This window comes from Gossypium hirsutum, chromosome D02 (genome assembly GCF_007990345.1).
Source record: "Gossypium hirsutum isolate 1008001.06 chromosome D02, Gossypium_hirsutum_v2.1, whole genome shotgun sequence".
In the NCBI taxonomy this organism is placed as follows: Eukaryota; Viridiplantae; Streptophyta; class Magnoliopsida; order Malvales; family Malvaceae; genus Gossypium; species Gossypium hirsutum.
This window is the reverse complement of record NC_053438.1, coordinates 235,169-255,304: the sequence shown is the minus strand read 5'-3', so window position 1 is coordinate 255,304 and position 20,136 is coordinate 235,169. Positions and strand designations below refer to the sequence as shown.

Here is a 20,136-nt window from a genome sequence, read left to right as displayed (position 1 = left end):
AAATTATAAATGTTTAAAAGAGTTAAAATGTAATTTTATCATTGTATTTATATAAAATTTCACAACTTCTTAAAGGACTAAACTATAAATTTTCTATTTTTAGAGGGTTAGAAGTGAACTTTAAATTTTAGGGGGTGAATGAAAATATACCATCGGATTAACTTAAGAATATTGAAATATCTAAAGAGATTAAAGGAAATATTTCTATTTTGAGAGGTCAAAGATCTATCTGCCTCCCTCGTCCTTGTATTACACCTAGGGGTGTTCATTCGGTTAACCAACCGGTTAACCGACCCGAAATAACATTAACTGAATTAACCGACCTTTCAAAACTTTTAACTGTTAACCAAACCGAAATTTTTTCGGTTAATTCGGTCGGTTAATCAAATTAACCGAAAATTATATATTTTTTATTTTTGGTTAAAAATTAACCGAATTACCCGAATTAACCGAATTAACCGGATTACCCGAATTACCCGAATTGAATCACTACATAATTAAATTATTTTTAGACTTTTAGACTTTAGTTTTAGTTTTAGCTTTAGAATTTTATTTTTATTTATTAAATTATTTGTAATTTTTATGATTGGATTGGGTTGGGTAATTGGGTTGGGTTGAATACTTGAGTTTGGATTGGGTTTAGGTGAATACTGAATAGTGGGCCTATTTATATATTATAATTTTATTTATTAATTTTTTCGGTTAAACCGAAAAATTTCGATTAACCCAACCGGTTTCGAACCGAATTAACTGTTAACCGAAAAATCAAAAAATAATTAACCAACCCCCGACCGAAAAAATTTGGTTAACCGACTAATTAACTAAATTTGGCCGGTTAACCGAATTTTTTCGGTTTTACCCGAATTTTGCACACCCCTAATTACACCACAGGCGGAGGGGAATGCAAGAAGGTAGTCAACTGTCTTTAGCAGTTAGTTCTCCTACAATTGATAAATTTATTTTTAAATCCCTTGAAGAATTATAAAATTATAAATTAGTATAACTTTAAAATTATTTTTAATTTTTTTAAAAATTATAATTCAACCCCAATATTAAAAAAAAAAAAAAAGAGTTGCCTTCGACCCGATGGGCACGGTTGACCTAAAATCTAGTCTCTTAAAAAGCAAAAATTCAATCGTGTGCTGTGGGTGACCATTGCTGTCCTAAAAGAACTTCCCCATCTCTTTTCCCTAACATAATGGCCTCCATTTACATACATATATATGCATCATTCTCATTTTATGGGTGCCATTCATATTCCTACTCTCTCTTTATATATTATTATAATTTTTTATTTAATTCATCCCACGGTATTAATCGGATATTAACTTAATATTTTAATTTTTTAAAAAAGAGGTTAATAAAAAAATTTCATAGGGTGGAATTCGATTTCGAAGTCGAACCTACACCATTTACATGGATAAAATTTTAATTTTACAACTCAATCGAAGTTTTATTTTAATATATTTTATACATTTTAGTTTTATTATGCATACATTATTACCTCCATCAGTTAATGTATATATTGATAAATTTATTGATTAAGTTGGCATTTAAATGTCATTTTACTCACAATTTAATTTATTTTTTTATTTTAATATATTAATATTTCATGTGTTTATTATTTATTATATGTTATTTTTAATCATTTTTCTCTTTTTTTTTTGGTACAGTAATAGATTAAAACATATCTAATTGAACGAGCTTAACAGCTTCAACTCTCTTCCATACTCGAATTATAGATATCCTTCTCCAACAGATCCCGCACAGAGAGGGGTGGATCTTCAAGCGTGACCAAACAATTAATTATGTCTTCGTCCATCTTAGCTAAATTAAATTATATATAGCAAAATGTCAGAGGCGTGATCATATCTTTGTGTTCTAAATACACAATTTTCATACGTAAACGCATATAATAGAATTTTTAATATATAACAAAATGTCACAATTTCAAATGTTAAATTTAACTTCTAGAAAAGTAAATTAATTTTATGATAATAAAGTCAAATTAATAGAAAATCATTTACTTATTTTTGCCCATATGCCATATATATCGCTTTCATGCTAAGCTGTATTTTAGTGAAGTAAGTAATGAGAAAGCAATTTTTTTAGGTATAATAATTTGTGTACTTATTATATATACGGTCCTTTTCATATACAGTCCTTTTCTTAACCTTGTTTGATTTGTGTAAATGAGTTAAATTTTTTTTTTGGTGAATTATAATAACAAGACAAAATCCGAACAACAAACACGATCAGCACGACTCGAACTCAAATCACAATTAAATAGTTTTAATCACATAAGAAAGATATTTTGTTGAATTTGGAAAAATGGTTGTGATGGTTGCATGCATGTTCGTTCAAATCCTAAATTATGTCACTTTCTATCTACAGCATTAATTGTCATCATCAATGATTTTTGCCTTCTCACTAAGCCCACAAAAGTAAATACACTCTAATGATGATGTTCTTTTGAAGATCATGGATCATTTCCCATCTTCCTCTTCTTCCACCATATGTTCACTTTTCTTTAAAAGCAACACAGTAAAATATCAAATTTCATGGACATGATAATAAGGTATAGTTTATCACTCAAATATTACGGGTTCAAATTTTTTATTCTTTTATAATAAATGTTACTACCAACCTCATTTAATAGGTGATTAACGTATTTTATAAGGTCAGTGATTTACTCTAAAAAACGTAAAGATTGATTAGTTGACGTGAATTGCTTCGGTTGGTTGAATATTCGTTAGCATTTTGAAAAGGTTAAAATATACTGTAAATCTCTCTACATTTAATAAAAATTCAAATCTTTAAAGAATACTAAGATTTGAGTTTCATCAACTATTCTGTTTAATGGATGATATATGTATGTATCACTTTTAGCCATGCAGGGCATAGCTGATCCTGAATTAGGGTGACCTTCCCTCACCTTTTTTTTTTGATAAAAAAGAGAAAAAAAAAAGATTAAAGCATGGCAGCAATTAATATTAAAAATCTCCACTTTCTTCTCTGAGCAACTTGTTTTGGTGTAGAGCAATATCCATTTTTGGTAATGGAGAGCTTAGCATATAAAAGGACTTTGATCGTGATATATAACATTTTATCATTTGCATGATTGAAACATTAACATAACACATATACACATACATATATATATATATAGAGAGAGAGAGAGAGGGGGGAGAAAGAGCTGTATGCACTTTGCAGCTCTATTCTTATTATAAGAAAAAAGAAGCATAACCCAATATTTCCACATTAAGATTACAAAGAGATTGAACTTTCTTTTTTTTTTAAAAAAAAAAAACCTAACATCATCATCATCATAATCAAGATCACTAACAAAGCAAGCTAACCCTCCCCCCCGGCCTTTCAAAACTGAAGCAAATCATCAAGATGTACGGAATCTACTACATCAGATAGAACATCAGGATCAGGTGACAGCACTGCCATATCAGCTGATGACAGATCAAAGGTACTCAACTGATGATGATGAGGTGACAAAAGATAGTCAGACGATGATGATCCATTGTAAGTGATTTCACTGATTGGTTTATAATCCTCTTTGCTCTCTTGTTTCACCGATGAGAAAAAAGGGTTGTCGTTGCCTTGCTTGTTTGTGAGGGTACTGTCGTTTGCAAAGCTAAGTAATATAGAGGAATCATTGTTACAAGTTGAATCATCCACCATGAAATGACAAGGCTTGAGCTTGTTTTTGCAAGTATGGTGACCATAGTATATTGTTGCATACTTTGGAGGATCATCTTCAAGCTTTTGGGCTTGTTTGGTTGCTTGACAACCTTGATCTGTCTTGTGGGTGCATCTAAAGTAGCTTCTGCAAATACATATACATACATATAGTCTATCAGTATTAGTTTAAGCGATCATTAAATAAAACAATAAACAGTGGAGAATTTATAAATAAATACTAAAACACTAAACTCTACATCAAAGACTCTAAACCGGAAATTCAAAATTCTAAACTTGAGAATTATTAGTATTTATTTTTTTTAAATATATATGATTAAATCAAAATTACAGTTACATATATAAATTTGAATCACAACTAAAGTTTATGTGTATAATTATATTAAATTACACATTAAATCAAAAATTCGTCTCGAAAATAAAAAAGAAAGAAACAATCAAACCTATAAAAAAAACCATTATTTAACCTAAAAAGATTAAAAGATGTTGTTGTTTCCCTTGTATAGAATATAATGAACTGTTGGAATCCAATCAATATGTTGAAATGACATGAAGTGGGTCTATTTACTATCATTTTGGTACATCACTTTTCACTAAGATTATGTATCCATGGCATGGCATGAAACATGCTTAATTTATGAGGCAACTTTGTGTCTATTCTAATATATGACAACAAAAAAGAGAGACAGAGAAGACTGTACTATATGAAGAGTTTCTAGTATTTCTTATAGTAAAAAGAGTTTTAAGAATGAAAATGGTGTTTTTTTTTTTACTGAAAAAAAATACCAAATAAAAATTATATATATATGAACCAAATCACAATCTTGATGACATAGTAGTACCTTGGGTGATTGGCATTAAGGATTTGTTTTTGGCCATATTTTCTCCATGCATACCCATCATCAACAAGTGCTGAGGTGATTTTTTTCCTTGAATCAACACATTTCCTGTACATAAATATATATAATCATAAATTCCATTATCCCAAAAGAAATAAAAAAATCACTGTTCATCAGCCAGCCAGCTCCAAATATTAGGAAATTCATGAAAAATTTCAAAGTAAAATAATTATTCATTACTTTCTAAAGTGATGAAAGAAATATATTCTTACAGTTTTGTTTTTTTTAATGATGTAATTAAATTGGATATATATATATATAAATACAGATAAAAGGATGAACTCAAAGTATAACATATAGATCTAAATTATAGCTGAAAAACTGGGAAAAAAAGCTATATTTATACTTTTTCAAAATAAAATATATATTAAAAAAAGCATATAATATAATCAACTGAGAATAATGTTTGCATTTATTTTAAGCAAATTAAATCCAAAAAAGGAAAGAAAAAAAAAGAATTTACCCTAAGCTAAAGGCTTAAATGCATTTTTTTTGTGGATAATATTGAAAAAAAATATTAAAATAAGAAATAATTAGGAAAAGAAAAAGGTACCTTCTCTTGTAAGATCCTCTTCGATCTCTTAGTGTAGAGGGAGGACTTTTAAAGCTGTCGCCGGAATCTTCGGATTTCCGACTATCGGAAGTGATGTTAATGGTAGGTTTTTGAGAAACGTCGTTAAGATCATCATTGTAATAATAATCGGGGACGGCAGTAGTAGTAGTAGTGTTAGAGTTTGTTAATAAGGAAAGGGTATTAGCAAAAGTGTCACAGATTTTAAGGACCAGACCTTCACTGTCCACAAAACCATCATCTGTTAAAGATTTAGTGAGCAGATCTCGTAGCTGTTTGGTTAACTCTTTGCCTCGGACAAGTTCTTCGATTGCTTTTTTTGTATTCCAAGACATGTTTGCTTGGGGGGTGGGAAAATGATGATATTATGGGGAAAATGAAGAAGGGGATAGAGAAAGAAAAGGCTTAATACTAAGTAAAAAGGTGAAAAGAGAAGAGGGACATAGCAAATTCATGGAAGAGAAAAGGAAAGAAAGGAGAAAATTCCACGAATGGAGGACCTTTTTTTGTTGTTGTTGGTTAAGTTTGTGTATTTTCCCACGCGCGAATGTTATATACTCGCCCTATATATGGATGGCAGCTTGTCTCATGTATTTATTGTTTGGTCCGCAAGTTTGGAACTATTACTGAAGGTGGAAATTTTTGTGTCAATTTAGGGTTTTAAGAGAGAGAAAGTTGAAAATGGATTGGAATGTACTGGGTTTAAATTTTTATTTCGGAAAAATATTTGGTATAAAATTACGGGTTGATAAATGTCTTATAAAATTTAATAAATTTTAAAAATATATATTTAAAACAGACATATGTCGTTTTTTTTGTTCACATTGTTTGTTGAAATATGTAAAAATTATTTTTCAAATTTGATTAATTGAATCAATCTGAACTTGTCGAACTCGATTCGATTTGGTTCACTTAGGTATACGATTTTTAAAATTCAAAACACTTCAAGGTTATCGTAATTTTTTTTCAAAACCGATCCTTATGAATAATATGGTTAAAATTTAAAACTTAAAATTCTATTCGTTTTTTTAATTTAAAAATATTAATTTAATAATTAACATTGTTAATATTTTTCGTCAATTTTTACTTACCATATCATCTATGCATATTCTATAGAGGTGTATTAACGGTCTTAATGATAAAATAGAATTTTTAAATTGAAAAAAGTAAAAAAGTTTTAATTTAAAAAAATTAAAATATAATAATTAAATCTCAATTTTCACATTTTTTAAAAGTACAAATTTTAATTTAATGTAAATATATATATGAAATTTTGATTTTTTTATACATAATAAATAAATCAAATTATTTTCTTGTCGTAACAAATAAATGTAAAATGAATGCTAGTTGAAACCAACAAAATGTAAATTCATGTTATATCGATAATCGATAATGATATTAATACTAATGATATTTGAAAAGTGAATCAAAATCAAAATTTTACATATTGAATATCAAAATTGATGTATTGTTTTGAAATTTTTTGCAACGTTAACTGCATTTTTTTTTGCAACTAACTTTGATTAAGTTACTTACTCGTGGTTCAATCGATAATATAAATTTTATTATAATTATACAAATATTTAAAAATAAATAAATTAGATCTATAAATAGAATTTACAGCTGACTTTAATTCGGTTAATTGAATTTTGTTTCGAATTTTCCATGATAATTTAATTCGATTCTTAATTATTCATATTAAATTTGGATTTTGAGTTTTTTTTCCTTAGCCCTAAATTAAAGTCCTTAGTTGATGGCTTGATAGATTGAATATCATAAAATTGAAATTTTAAATAATTTGATTGATAAAGGGAATATCATTAAAAATATAATATTTACAAAATGACTCATAGCTTATTTGCTAAGCCAATAAAGTATTGGTAGCATTGATTAAGGCTCTCCAATTTTGAGGGTTGATGAGTAAATATTATATGTGTGTTAAATTATAATGGGTTTAAGTCCCATAAATTATTATTTTAGTTTAGGTTTAAATATAATTCAATTTTCAATTCGTATCGCTTTCAGTTGATTAAACTTAAATTATTTATGATAATATTATTATTGATAAGGCTTTAATCTAATGTTAAGGTAGAGAGTTTGAGAACTTTGAGATTTTAAGTTCGAGCTCCACCTTATTTAAATGTATGGCTTCTTCGCATTCCTCCTTTTTTTTTTTCAATTAGACTTTGTTTATTGTTGAAGTTGAAAAATGATTTTCAACCCAAAACATGATTTCAAACAATGAGTTTTTTAAACCAAATAATGTTTTTAATTGGGATTTTAGCCTAGAGGTGATCATGGGTTGGCGGTCCGGCCCGGCCCGACGGCCCGCCCGAAATATGGGAGGGTTCGGGTTAAAATATAGGCCCCTAATATGGGTTTGGACAAAAAACAAGGCCCATTTAAAAAACGGGTCGAGCCTCAGGCAAAACTTTTTTGGCCCGGGCCTGGCCCGAATATATAATATATAATTTTTATTTTTAAAATACATTTCCCATTTCCCATTTCCCATTAGACATTTAGTATTTATATAATAAATATATATATTTTGTTATAAAATTTAGCTTACAATTTATATTTTGTTATAAAATTAAATATGTTGATTGATTAATATATGGATATTCTGGTTGGTTGATTATATTTTGCAGGTTTTTTATACAATTTTGGTGTTTACTAAAAAAAATGGGGCCGGGTCGGGCCGAGCTCGGACTTAGGAATTTTTTTCCAGGTCGGGCCTGGACAAAATTTTAGGCCCATATTTTGGGCCCATCTCGAACCTGGCCCGGCCCATGATCACCTCTATTTAGCCCAAGTCAAAAGAATATTTGTTTTTAGATTTTGACTTTTTGCAAAAGTATTTTTTTTGTTGAAATTATTATTTTTATTCTCATTAAAAAAAGTTCGATATATCTTTTACTTTATAACATTCGGTTTAAAATGAGAATTTTATTTTTTCTTCAAAAGCATTTTTTTACATTAATAGTAAACCCTTAGTTTGGATTGAAGTAGTCGTTAAATCTAGACGGGGTTTGAAAATGATATGATTGAAACCAAAATAAATTGAAATGTTGAAGAGTTAAGATTTTAACATTATACTAAATTATGATACACCCGTAATAAGAGTGAAAAATAAAATTATATAACTAATAGATTCGTAAAAATAGATGAGGCTTTAGTTAAAATGACAAAATAGAGATATTAAAAATCATATTGTTTAGGTTTTTTTTATATAAAATATATAAGAAGACCACATTTTAAAACAATATAATTTATTGATTAAAATATGCTATAAGTCTCTATACTCTTTATAAATCTAAAATTCAGTCCTTATTCTTTTATTTCTATAAATTTAGTCTATTTACTTTTCAGATTTCAAAATTCGAGTCAAACTGTTAATACTGTTAAACTCAAATTCATTCACAACACTATTTTTGTAGTTACAGTGTCACCAAGTGAGCTTTTTTAAAATGTCACATAAATAAATTTAACAATGGTAATAATTGAATTGAAATTTGAAATTTAAAACGTAAATGGACTAAATCTCTAAAAATAAAAATATAGGGACTAAATTCTAAATTTGTGAAAAGTATAAAAACTTATGAGATATTTTAACCTAATTTATTTCGTAAAATGATTATGTTTTAATCATTAGTCCACTGACTCATAACATCTTCTCAGTTAAACTGTGACTACGGAAGCGTGACGGACGTTAAGTAGTTAAGTATGTCATTAGTAAATGGGCATACATTAACTTGAAACGCGTGGGAGAGATGTTCGAAAATTAGGGAGAGCTCTTAACAATCGTTTTAATGATGTCATTAACCTTGTGTCATACTCGTTACGTCATCAACAATCCACCTGCCATTTGCCTTTAAAAAATTTACAACTTGATTTATTATATTTACTTTAACCTGTCAGAATTTTTAATCATATGACAAAACTACCCTTATTAGACTGGTATTCGAGATGGATTTTTCTGGTGGTGGAGGTAAATTGCAGCAACTTTTAAGGCCATTATTGGGTGGTCCATTGCCGAGTTGTTTAAGAATGGTTAAAATGTGTTACAAGTCCCTGTGCTTTTCGAGAATTAGGAATTTAGTCCCTATACTTTTATTTAATAGAGTTTAGTCTTTTTACTTTTCAGATTTTAAAATCCAGATACAACTGTTAATACTGTTAAATTCTCTTTATGAAATTTGTTGCTATGACATTTTTGAAATTAAAAAAACTTACTTGGTAGTCATATAATTACAAATTTGACTTTATAATTAACTTTGAATTTTAAAAAAATAATAGTACTAACAGTTAGATTTATATTTTAAAATCTAAAAAATAGGAGAATTACAGGGACTAAATTTGAATTTTTTGAAAAGTGAGTTATTGCACGTTTTAAACTTTAATACATGAAATAAAATAAAATTGTTTTTATATATATAATAACATTCAATTTTATTTATGGAAATACAAATATATAATAAATAAATAGCTTTGATTGTGGATAAACATGCGGTCAGGAATGATAGGGTGCGGTGAGGCCTCATTTTCATCCATGTAGCATTGCTTTAGAACCTTGATGGATTAGATCGTGTTTTGATTTTAAATCAATTTTGATTGAATATTAATTCAATTGACATTGTTATTGTTAATTATTGTAATAATCAAGAAGACATGAATTTAAGTGTGTTTAAACATATATTATTTTTAATTTAATGATTTGAAGATATAAGTAGTAGAAAAAAATGTAATAAACGATATTTTTATTTTTCATATTTTTTATATAAATATTTTAAAATAAAAAAATTAAATGTCTAAAGATGGAACTGAATGAATTTGTATATATATATTGTTGTCTTCACCGACGTAATGGATGTAATATTAGTAAATGTAGTGAAAATGGTGCATTAGAGGTGGATGGCATGTCAGTGTTACTAAGCTTACATATGGTTGCAAGTCAAATATGTGTTTTTCTTTTAATTTGAATTTAAATCTATTTATTATTTGTATTAAATTGCGTATTGTTTTTTTTAAACTTAAATTTTATTTAATTGAAATTATTTCTTTAAATTGAATATCCAAAATTAATTAATTATATAAATTTAGTAACTTGAAAAAAGTAGATGGTTGGATTTAGATACCCAAAGAAAAAATTGTTATGTACAAAATTAAAGTAAATTTGATTAATAAATATATTTAAGATTTATATTCGCATCCCCTTTGAATTTATTGTAGATAGTAATTAAACTATCAGAATATGAATGTTATCGGTAGTGTTCTACTAAGAGTTAGATTGTATTTTCTCCCTCCAATAAAAGAATTGGTAAATTAGTCATTAAATGTTAAATAAAAAAACCAACTAGTCTTTTTGTTAAAAATATCATCTATTTTTACTGTTAAAAACCGGTCCCTCCACATGTAAATGTATGGTTATATTGTCAGCTACCCCAGTTTTAACAGTAAAAATGAATGAAACTTTGAACAAAATAGATTAGTTTGCTCTTTGATTTAATGTACAAAAACTAATTTGCTTGTTCCTTTAGTTAAGGGGGAAAATATAATCCAACTCCTAATACAAAAGCCTCTATGACACTTTTACCGAATATTAATACCGGTTCACATAGTTCACAAAAATGGTGTAGGCTTAGACAAATGAAATCTCAGGAGATTACACCATGGAAATGGTGATAATTTGCGTAGTCCTCTCCTAATGACAAATTGAGTGAAGCCCTAGAATATTGTGAAATTTGAATAGAATGAAAAGGATTTTTGACTTTCAAGTCTTCATCAAGTGTGAACCCTCAAAAGCATATGCCAATATTCATATATAGATTTATTTATTTACTAACGATGAAGACCGTCAGAAACAGATCCAAAGTCACGTATTATAACTCACCAACCTTAAACCCAATCTAAGACCATCCTCTTTTACTGGCACTCATTTTGTCCCCATTACCACAAATCCAACAACTTCCTCTTCCTTTTTAACATATATTCCTATTTCCTATTTAAATCACACGACCAGTATATATTTTAATATAATCTACTGCAACTCTTACCACTGAATTATCAATAAATTTATATTTTAATCATTTAATTTTAAAAAATATAAAAAATTATTAAATTATTTAAAAAATTTATTCAAATTATTGAACTATTAAAAACTTTTTTTTAGAGTTTGACTAATAAGTTCTAAACAATAACTCAACAATCAATATAGTCAATCAATATCACCAGACAAGTAGGACAACAGGATTTATATCCAAATCAATTTGACGGCCAATATTTAAAATTGAAAAAAACTATCTAATATTTAGTTCATTTATTCGTATAATATTCAAAGCTTGTAAAAGAGAATAGAAAAGAGCTTGTGATTGGTGTAAGTGATGTAAAATTTTTAAGCCATAAAATAACGATTTTAATAATTCAATGACTCAAATAAAAATTTCAAATAATTTAGTAACCCATTTGAAGTTGCGTAAACTAAGATTGGATGTAATTTACCCTTAAAAACATTATAAGGTTGCTATTTACCTTAGGCAGACATGAATCCAAAGAACTAGGCCCATCGGGATTGGAATTCTGATTTCATTTCAAATCCAGTACCACCATGCATGTTTTTCTTCTCCACCCAACCCCCGCTATTCTACTTGCAATTAATATAATAATAAACACAAAGGTTAAAAGGGTAACCTGATTTCTACACAGCTATTTTAATATATATTATATATACGTATACAGTTATCTACCTCTTTTTGTTTCCTTTAATTGACTCATTTCACTCTGAATGCTCTGTGATAGCTAACACCCTCCTAACAAGCACTCTAGATGGACTTCTTCTATTTACTCACAAAAACCAAGCATTCATTTCACCCTTCTTATATTTTTCCTCGAATTCTGTAGAAGACTATTTGTTGGGGGAGGCAAATTTCCACCATTTTGTTTCCTTCTTCATCAGACATATAAAGCACCAGGCCAGTTCCCTTATACCAACCATTTCCCTTTCCATAAGAAACTCGATTGATTATTCTGCTGTGCTTTTCATTCATGTTTCACAAGCTGCTGCAAATTCAGCTTTTTTTCCAAACTCATCATCTGAGTAACCATAGAATCACATAACATCAATAAGATTACAAATATGCTACGTTTGGTTACTAGTGTAATAACTTCACACGCAATGTTTTAAGGTACAACATGAAATCAGAATTAGATACAATATATTCCATTGAACCTTCTTGAAGTAAAATTCTAAAAAGATCTCTACATAATGTCACAGCCGAGAAAAGATTGTTTATAATATTAGTAAGTGGATCATCACAGTTTGTTCATTTCATTGTTAAGTTGGGAATTGTGGGAAAACATTCACAGAGGCAACCATTATTAATGCTGACTAATTTCATTAGAAACAGGTGTATGAAACTTGAAACACAAAAAGATTAGAATATGCACTTACCATAACTTACAATTGCATGCCACAGGAAAACCAAATGAAGGATAGACTTGAGTAACAGGGTGTAATGTACATGTTAACTGGAATCTTCATCTGGCTTTGACCTCAAATTAGGAGTCACTTTTCTTAATATCTCGGCTTCTCTGGCTATTTGGATATCTGAAGGCCAAAAAATCTGATGTATAACTTTGAAAAGAAAACGAGGAAGTAAAGCCACAATTATTATAAGCAAAATGGTGAGCCAATAGGTGGGTGACTTCACCAGATGGTAGATTGTCCTGCCAAATATAAGAAGAATATAAAATCAATCCAATAAAAGTCTATAACTAAAGATCAAGAAAACATATTCTGAGGTGAAACTAACCAGTAATTTGGGAAGACAGGTATAGAATCCAATACTACCATACAGGCATATGTGATAATTATTGATCCCCAGACTGCAGCATGAGTAATGAATACCCAGCGCTGAATGTCCATTGCCAAGTGTATATTAACAAGAATAACAACTGCTATAGTCCACAAACTGCCCATGCTCCATATATCAATTGTGCTCTCCTTATATGTGAATAGAGGTATATAGAACAGAACAAGGCTTTGCCATAGTGTGTCAATCATTGTGATCCAGAAGAGTTGCAGATTATACGCCTCATGTCTATGCCCCACGCCATAAAGTTTAGGATACTCTAGGAGTGTTTTATGACTCAAATCCTTGTCAAGAATGCCAATAACAATAGTAGGGACAGAGGTATATATGACAGAATAAAATACACTACTCCAGTCTGTTAATGCAGAAGTCGTTGAAAAGGCTGTGCATAATATGTACCTACAACATACAAAATAATGTAAAATGAAACCCAAATCCATTAACTACAAAATTGCAGGAAAAGAGAGAACAGCTTAATATTTTGGTTAATTTGGTTGGTTTTCGTTAACGAAACAAAATTAACCTTCAACATTTTTTCAATGGATAATTCTACATATCCAACCAAAATATCAGAACAAATCAAAATCTAGAAGCACAATACAATGAAGATATTAATCACCATCAGATGTTAAATTAACACATACTAAAAGATCAAAACAAATAAAATGAAGGTATAAAAACTTAACAGGACTAATCCTAACTGATAACCAAAATAACATTCAAATATCAAATTTTCTTAAAATCTCTTCTGTTAACCAAACTGAATTTTTTATGGTTAACCAACAAACCGAATTTGGTGAGTTAATTCAGCTAAAAATGAATAACGAACACATGTGGGCAAATTGTCCAGTATGTTCCCCCTTTCTTTTGAGCAATGCACCTAGGAAATTCAAAAAGCTCAGATTTCACAACAAAAAACGGTACATACCAGAATAGCATCAATACAAAAACAGCATTGCGATAGAAGTTGTAAAGTACTAAGTAACCAACACGCTGATAATTCCAGTGACCATGAACCAATAGTAATCTTTTCAGAAACCGGAACTGGCCCATCGCAAAATCTGATGCCATCACAGCTTGCCGTCCTTCCTGACCACATATTCCGACACCAACATCCGCCATTTGGATCATTGAAACATCATTAGCCCCTGTCAAAATGTAATTATCAGAGAAATATCACTGCTAGCTTAAAACATGTAAACTGTAGAAACTAATGGAACCACTAGAGCAAAATCTAAACACAGCAAATAACACACAAGACTCACCATCACCAATAGCTAGTGTCATGTCATCAGTGCGGCTCTTGATAAGATCAACAATTCCAGCTTTCTGCAAGGGTGCAACACGACAACAGAGCACTACCTTACAGGAAGTTGCAATGTCAAAAAGCTGTTGAAAGGTGTAAAAAGAAGAATAGATATATTCAGGAATGAAGAAACAATGAGAGTAAATACACAAATAAAAGCAAGCCCAAAAACTTATTCATAGATAGAACCATCTCGAAAACAACATGCTACAGATACTATAAGCATTTAATCAATCTAGCAAATAAAAATTAGTCTTACCTCTGATTGTAAATCCTTCTCCAAAATATAGACCAAACTGTTTCCATCAATTATAAGTGCCAGGGGTGCACAGACATCTGGTTCTTCCTTTCCAGAACATCGCTGTAGCACATTGGATGTTTTTGTATCATCCGGTATCTCAAGATAACCATTTTCAGAGTCCTTTCTCCTTTTCGAGTTTTGTTTTTTTCTGTTTGCTGGTTGCACTCCATGTCTAGTCATTGCATCAGTCAAAAGATTTCTGCATTCTTCCTCTGAATTGCCATTTATGATTATTTGCTGCATATCAGCAGTCAGAAGTTTACATGACAGTCCAATAGAAATTGCTGTTTCCTGTTTATCTCCAGTCAGAACCCAAACTTTTATTCCTGCTTGCCGAAGAGACTCAATGGCTTCTGGTACACCATCTTGTAGCTTATCCTCAATTGCAGTAGCACCAAGTAATTTTAAGTTGCATTCTACTAAAGCTGCTGTTTGACGTAGTTTTGCAGCTCTGTCAATTAAAGAAGTGCTCGCATCTTCATATCGGCATTGCCACTGCTCAAGTTCCGCATCTGTAAGATCCCTTGCAGCAACTACTAGAGTTCGAAGACCTTCTGATGAGTATTCAGTCAAATGACTTCGAGTTGCTTGTCTTATCTGATCAACCTTCTCGGTGTCTGCTAAAATGCTAAACATTGTGCTATCAGCACCTTTCACTAACACCTTGACCGTGTTGTCTGGAAATCTAATAACAACTGACATTCTCTTGCGCACGCTATCAAACTCATGCAACCCCAAAACATCCAACCTGCAACATGAAAGTTCTATTTTAACATCACAAATTGCATAGATAAAAATAAATGTGAACCACTCAACACATGGCCTTGGAAAAGTTACTAGGGCAGGATCAGTAGAAAATGATCTAATAGGCTGCATGGAGACAGAAGAAAAAACTATATACCTTAGTTTATCGCCATTGATATCAATCACAATATGACCTGATGTTCGCTCATGGAGAGTGTACCCATAAGCAGAGGCTGCAGAAACTAGTGCTTGCTCATCAGGAGATTCACCCTGATAATCAATAGCTTTAATCTCTCCCCATGAGTCACTACTTCCATGACTAGAAGAAGCATCCTGGGAAACAATTGGGATCACAGTATTGCACGCAGCCAGGGTGAGGAAAAACAGATGTGCAGCAATTCTTTCATCTCCAGCCAAGTCTTTATGCAACAAATCCATAAGTTCAGAATCAACAGAAATTTCAGACTTAAGCTTCCATCTGCTTGGGACTGCTGCATCTGCAAGGATTTACAAAAGATTGGAATTAATACCACTTCTTAACAATGTCACGTGCATTCCAAGAGGATGAGGAATTAAAACGGAATTTTTCATAGATACAGAGCTCCATTATCCATGAATAGGTGACCAATGCAACAGCATAGAAAAGCATGTCAACCCAATCAAAGGCAAAGCCATACCTTTCCAACTTAATCTAGCATTTTATAAAATTTACGAGTAGGTTTGCCACCTGAAGGATGCAGAGATTTAGCAAAGCAACCAAGAAGGAAGCTAAGTAATCTATCAAATCATGAGTTCAACCAAAAGTTGGAAGAAACATTTTGTTGATATGTCCACTCAAGTTATTAAGTCAATAATCCAGGACTCGGGAATAAGTAAATAAATTTAAATTAATCCAAGAATAGCAGACCAGCCCTGCAAATATATGGATATTAAGGTATTGAAATTCACAACAATCGCAAAAACAACAAATAAAAAAGAAGACATAAAGAAAAGCTAACAAGTCCTAACCAACACTAAATTATAATTTGTGGCATATAGTAAGGTCATTACTGAATGATAAGAGGGATTACTATGTTATACCTGTGATGCTATTGTCCTGTACTGAGTCATCTGTAAGATTGGAGCTCCTATAATCTTTCCCATAGACACTTGCTTTTCGGAATTCCATTTTGTTCTCAGTGAGTGTCCCTGTTTTGTCAGAAAACACATATCGTATTTGACCCAAGTCCTCGTTTATGTTCAGCGATCGACACTGAAACCTTGAGCCAGAGTTGCTGCAGTACATGTGCTTATCTTCAATCATGAAATAAGACTGTCCCAAGCGAACTAACTCCATCGTAATATAAAGAGAGATTGGTATCATTATCTGAAAGACAATAACGGAACTTAAAAAGGAGAAAAAAGTTTCCATAGGGATCCCATAATATCTGTATGTTTTACCATTCTCCCTTCCTTCTCTTATGTATGTTTTTCTGTAATAAGGCAAGGTATCAAGTTCGTCCTTTTGACGATGGAGCCAAAGGCCCATACCAACAGCAACAACAGAACACATGACAAGAAGGAAAATGGACAACCAGAATGTTTCCCTGTTCATGTAGCCTTCCAATTTGCTTCGCTTTGAAGGGGAAACTGCACTGTTTAGCATTGCTTTTGTTTCCTGCCCAGCATAAACCACCACACCTATTATCCAATCAGTGTTCTTCAGCTGACAACCACGCAAAACAATGTTTGATTGGCTGAGAGGGAATTTATGTCCATTGAACTCCATATTGGCTGTGAACTCATAAATATTCCTATTAGGTTGCTCACATCTGATCAACCCCGATACATTACAACCTTCAAATATAGAAGAAGCTGTTTCCTGCCTAGCATATCTCGTCTTCAGGTTTGATTCACCATCCAAATTCATAGTCTGAATATAGGCAAGTCCGCTAGGGTCACTCGTCCCTAACAAAACCATGTCACAAGGAATCGTCTCATCAGCATGGATCTTGACAACCTCTCCAGCTCTTATCTTTTTCCATTTCTTCATTTGGAATTCCCCCACCTGGAGAACTAATGCTTCCCTATTGTTTTCATTCCGATCTGACCTATGTCTTCGCCAATCCTCATAACCATCTTTAATTGCCGTGACACAAAGCACAAACAAGAGTGGGAAAAGAGACACAGTTCTCCCAAAGACCGCCAGAGGTGGAAGTTGATTGAGAGCAGCAATTGCCAGGAAATACAAATAGGCCACTCGATGAAACTGAATGAAAAGATTCTTAGGTAAGAAGGTGATGAGCGTATACTTGCTAGTCCGAATCTCATTCCCAGTGAACTCATACTTGTCATTAGTTCTCCTTGGATCATTAATGTAGATCAACCTTGGATTTTCTGAATACGGAAGATTATCATCAAAATCCACACTTTTGTTGCGGATCCTCCGTGATTTGCTCAAATTTTCTTGAGCCTGAGATGAATTCCTGGAAATATCAAAGCTTGTATAAGTGTGATCGTTGTTATGCAGCTCCATGGAACCCCAGGATACCTGATTTCCACTATCCTTGGCGGGGCATTCCAATGAGAACTGCTGACGGGAAAGACAGTCAGCAGAATACAACTATTTTGAGGCAACAACAGAAAGGGAACGCGCAAGAGAGGAAAGAGGTCTCAAAGGACAATGTGGTGTGGCCCCACACAGACAGCAGTTTCTTCCAGAACCTCTTCCTGTTGGTCTTCTAAATAAAGAAAATCGGTGGCAGCCGAGGCAGCTAAAGGAAGGCAAGAAGCAGCAAGCAGAAGTACCTTGGTGATGCACCACCACAGAGGAAGAATCAGATGAAGGCAGTAAAGTTTGCCCTGAAATCATAAATAATACAATTCTCAAATGTCACCATACCCGTAGGAGAATGCTATTAGTACTAGTAGTATGCGGCAACTACCTCTGTTTTGTTCTTATATTCCCGTCGCCAGCAAAATCAAACAAGAAGTAACAGAATTACATCCCAAAACCTCCATTTCGTTCGCTTTGCCAACTACAATCTTGTTTCTTCTTCAATTCAGGCATAAAACAGAACGCATCTCAAAAAATCAAGAACAAATAAAGAGAAAGACAAAGAAGGTAACAAGCCCTATGCAAAAATTGTCGATCCAATCCAAGAACAGGAGATTCAAACCGTGTCCTACAACCAAAAAAAGGAAAATTAAATGAAAACAATGACAGATCTCTGCTAAAAACAACTCAACTCAGCTCCACAGACCTTCTCTATTCCATATAATGCCAAAACTAGAAACACACACTGACAAAACAAAAATTAAAAAGAAAAAGTAAAAGAAAAACCTGAAAACTCCAAATGATGGCTATGGCTATAATAATACTTGTAGCATTTAATTATCAATACACCCCTAAAAACCCTAGTTCACAATTAAAAAGAAGTAAAGAAAAAAAAAGAGATTATCGTATCGGGAAAAGCGCTGAGCACGAATCAATGCACTGAAAACAAAATCATAGTGAAATGGCAGATAAAGTAACAGAAAAAAAAGAAAAAAAAAGGGAAAAGAGATCTAAAAACCTGAGAGAAGAAGAGATCTCGGATCGAAGGAGAGAAGCGAAGCAGAGCGATGGTGAAAGTTCAGTTTTGTTAGAAAGTGCACGAAATGCGAGGAAATCGGAAAAGAGATTGGATGGATGGCTTAGCATCAATCTTGGCTAATTGGTACTTTAAATTTTTTTTATTTATTTTTCTAATTTTTGGGGGGTAAAATGTATATATGACAGATCAAAAACATGGATCTTGCTTGCTCTGTTTTTCTCCTACTACCAAACAACAATCACTTCCGTATTTCAATTAGCTATTCCATAACACTAACAGATCCCCCCTTTTTTTTTATGTTTGCCTTTTAATTTATTTATTATAATTTATTTACAAAAATTTAAAAGATTATTTATTGTAAGGTTAAATTCTGTTATTAGTCCCTATACTTTGGGAAAGTTATGAATTTAGTCTTTGTATTTTAATTTGGTCACTTTTTAGCCCTTATACTTTTTAAATTTTAAATTTTCAGTCATCACCGAACGATAACTATTAGATTCATTAATTATTTGGTTAACCTTTAAATTAGGGATTTAAATCCTTATTACTCCTAAATTGACTTAATTTTACCTCTCTGCCTCAATTTTACCAATTTAGACAAATTAGTCTAGTTTATCTCTCGACCTCACCAAGCTAACCCGAAACTATCAAATTGGTATCTGATAAGACCTCCTTTCAGCCTCACTTACTTAATTTTCCCTTAGGAGCGTCAATCTTAAGTTTTGAAGTCTATTTGATTTAGTTTAGATTTTGTAATTTAGTCTTTAACCCCAAAAATCAACTACCCAACATTTACATTAACCAACCATCTATTATTTAGTTACTTGTACTTAGATTTAAACAAAAAAAAAAAGACACAATAATCACACACAATAGACATAAATCACAGGTACGCCGAGTTGATTCTCAGCCACGCCAAGTGTGATCAAATATACATCTTTTGAGAGAGAGTGACATGTTAAATTGCTTGATTATTTTTTTTTTGATATTTTCCCTTGTAATTCCACGCTCAACTAGTAAGCTTTTTTTTAAGAGGTGAAACCTTTGTATGTGAGGCTTTGGGTAAGTGATTGTAACAAGTTGAGACAAGCTATTGGGGTTGCAATTACTTCTAGGTGTAATGGTGGATTGGGTTTTAGCCAATAGGTGATTGGATTGGTT

General features: G+C 31.4%; 2 protein-coding genes across 2 annotated transcripts; both read right to left on the bottom strand.

Moving 5' to 3' along the window:
* Nucleotides 1-3,186: 3,186 nt before the first annotated feature.
* LOC107903743 (WRKY DNA-binding transcription factor 70) lies at nt 3,187-5,652 on the bottom strand. Its single transcript, XM_016829901.2, has 3 exons — nt 5,164-5,652; nt 4,554-4,658; nt 3,187-3,838 (listed from the first exon to the last, which is right to left on the bottom strand). The coding sequence occupies exons 1-3, from the start codon at nt 5,514-5,516 to the stop codon at nt 3,376-3,378; spliced, it is 921 nt and encodes a 306-aa protein (XP_016685390.1). The 5' UTR covers nt 5,517-5,652; the 3' UTR covers nt 3,187-3,375.
* A 6,094-nt stretch (nt 5,653-11,746) lies between these two features.
* Nucleotides 11,747-19,272, bottom strand: LOC107903751 (phospholipid-transporting ATPase 1). The gene is made up of 10 exons (XM_016829905.2): nt 18,955-19,272; nt 18,325-18,564; nt 16,481-18,241; nt 15,558-15,897; nt 14,615-15,404; nt 14,315-14,438; nt 13,978-14,197; nt 12,990-13,448; nt 12,629-12,903; nt 11,747-12,270 (listed from the first exon to the last, which is right to left on the bottom strand). Exons 3-9 carry the CDS (start codon nt 17,913-17,915, stop codon nt 12,702-12,704), a joined length of 3,570 nt encoding a protein of 1,189 aa, XP_016685394.2. The 5' UTR covers nt 17,916-18,241; nt 18,325-18,564; nt 18,955-19,272; the 3' UTR covers nt 11,747-12,270; nt 12,629-12,701.
* Nucleotides 19,273-20,136: the final 864 nt, after the last annotated feature.

What these genes read in the sequence shown, in the direction of transcription:
- LOC107903743 (XM_016829901.2), bottom strand. Translation starts at nt 5,516, where the DNA reads ATGTCTTGGAATACAAAAAAAGCAATCGAAGAACTTGTCCGAGGCAAA. An exon ending in AGAGGATCTTACAAGAGAAG is followed by an intron (nt 4,659 to 5,163) that starts GTACCTTTTTCT and finishes ATTTATGTACAG; the next exon opens with GAAATGTGTTGATTCAAGGA. An exon ending in CTTAATGCCAATCACCCAAG is followed by an intron (nt 3,839 to 4,553) that starts GTACTACTATGT and finishes ATGTATTTGCAG; the next exon opens with AAGCTACTTTAGATGCACCC.
- LOC107903751 (XM_016829905.2), bottom strand. Translation starts at nt 17,915, where the DNA reads ATGGAGCTGCATAACAACGATCACACTTATACAAGCTTTGATATTTCC. An exon ending in ATCAATGGCGATAAACTAAG is followed by an intron (nt 15,405 to 15,557) that starts GTATATAGTTTT and finishes TTCATGTTGCAG; the next exon opens with GTTGGATGTTTTGGGGTTGC. An exon ending in CCTGTCTTCCCAAATTACTG is followed by an intron (nt 12,904 to 12,989) that starts GTTAGTTTCACC and finishes TATATTTGGCAG; the next exon opens with GACAATCTACCATCTGGTGA.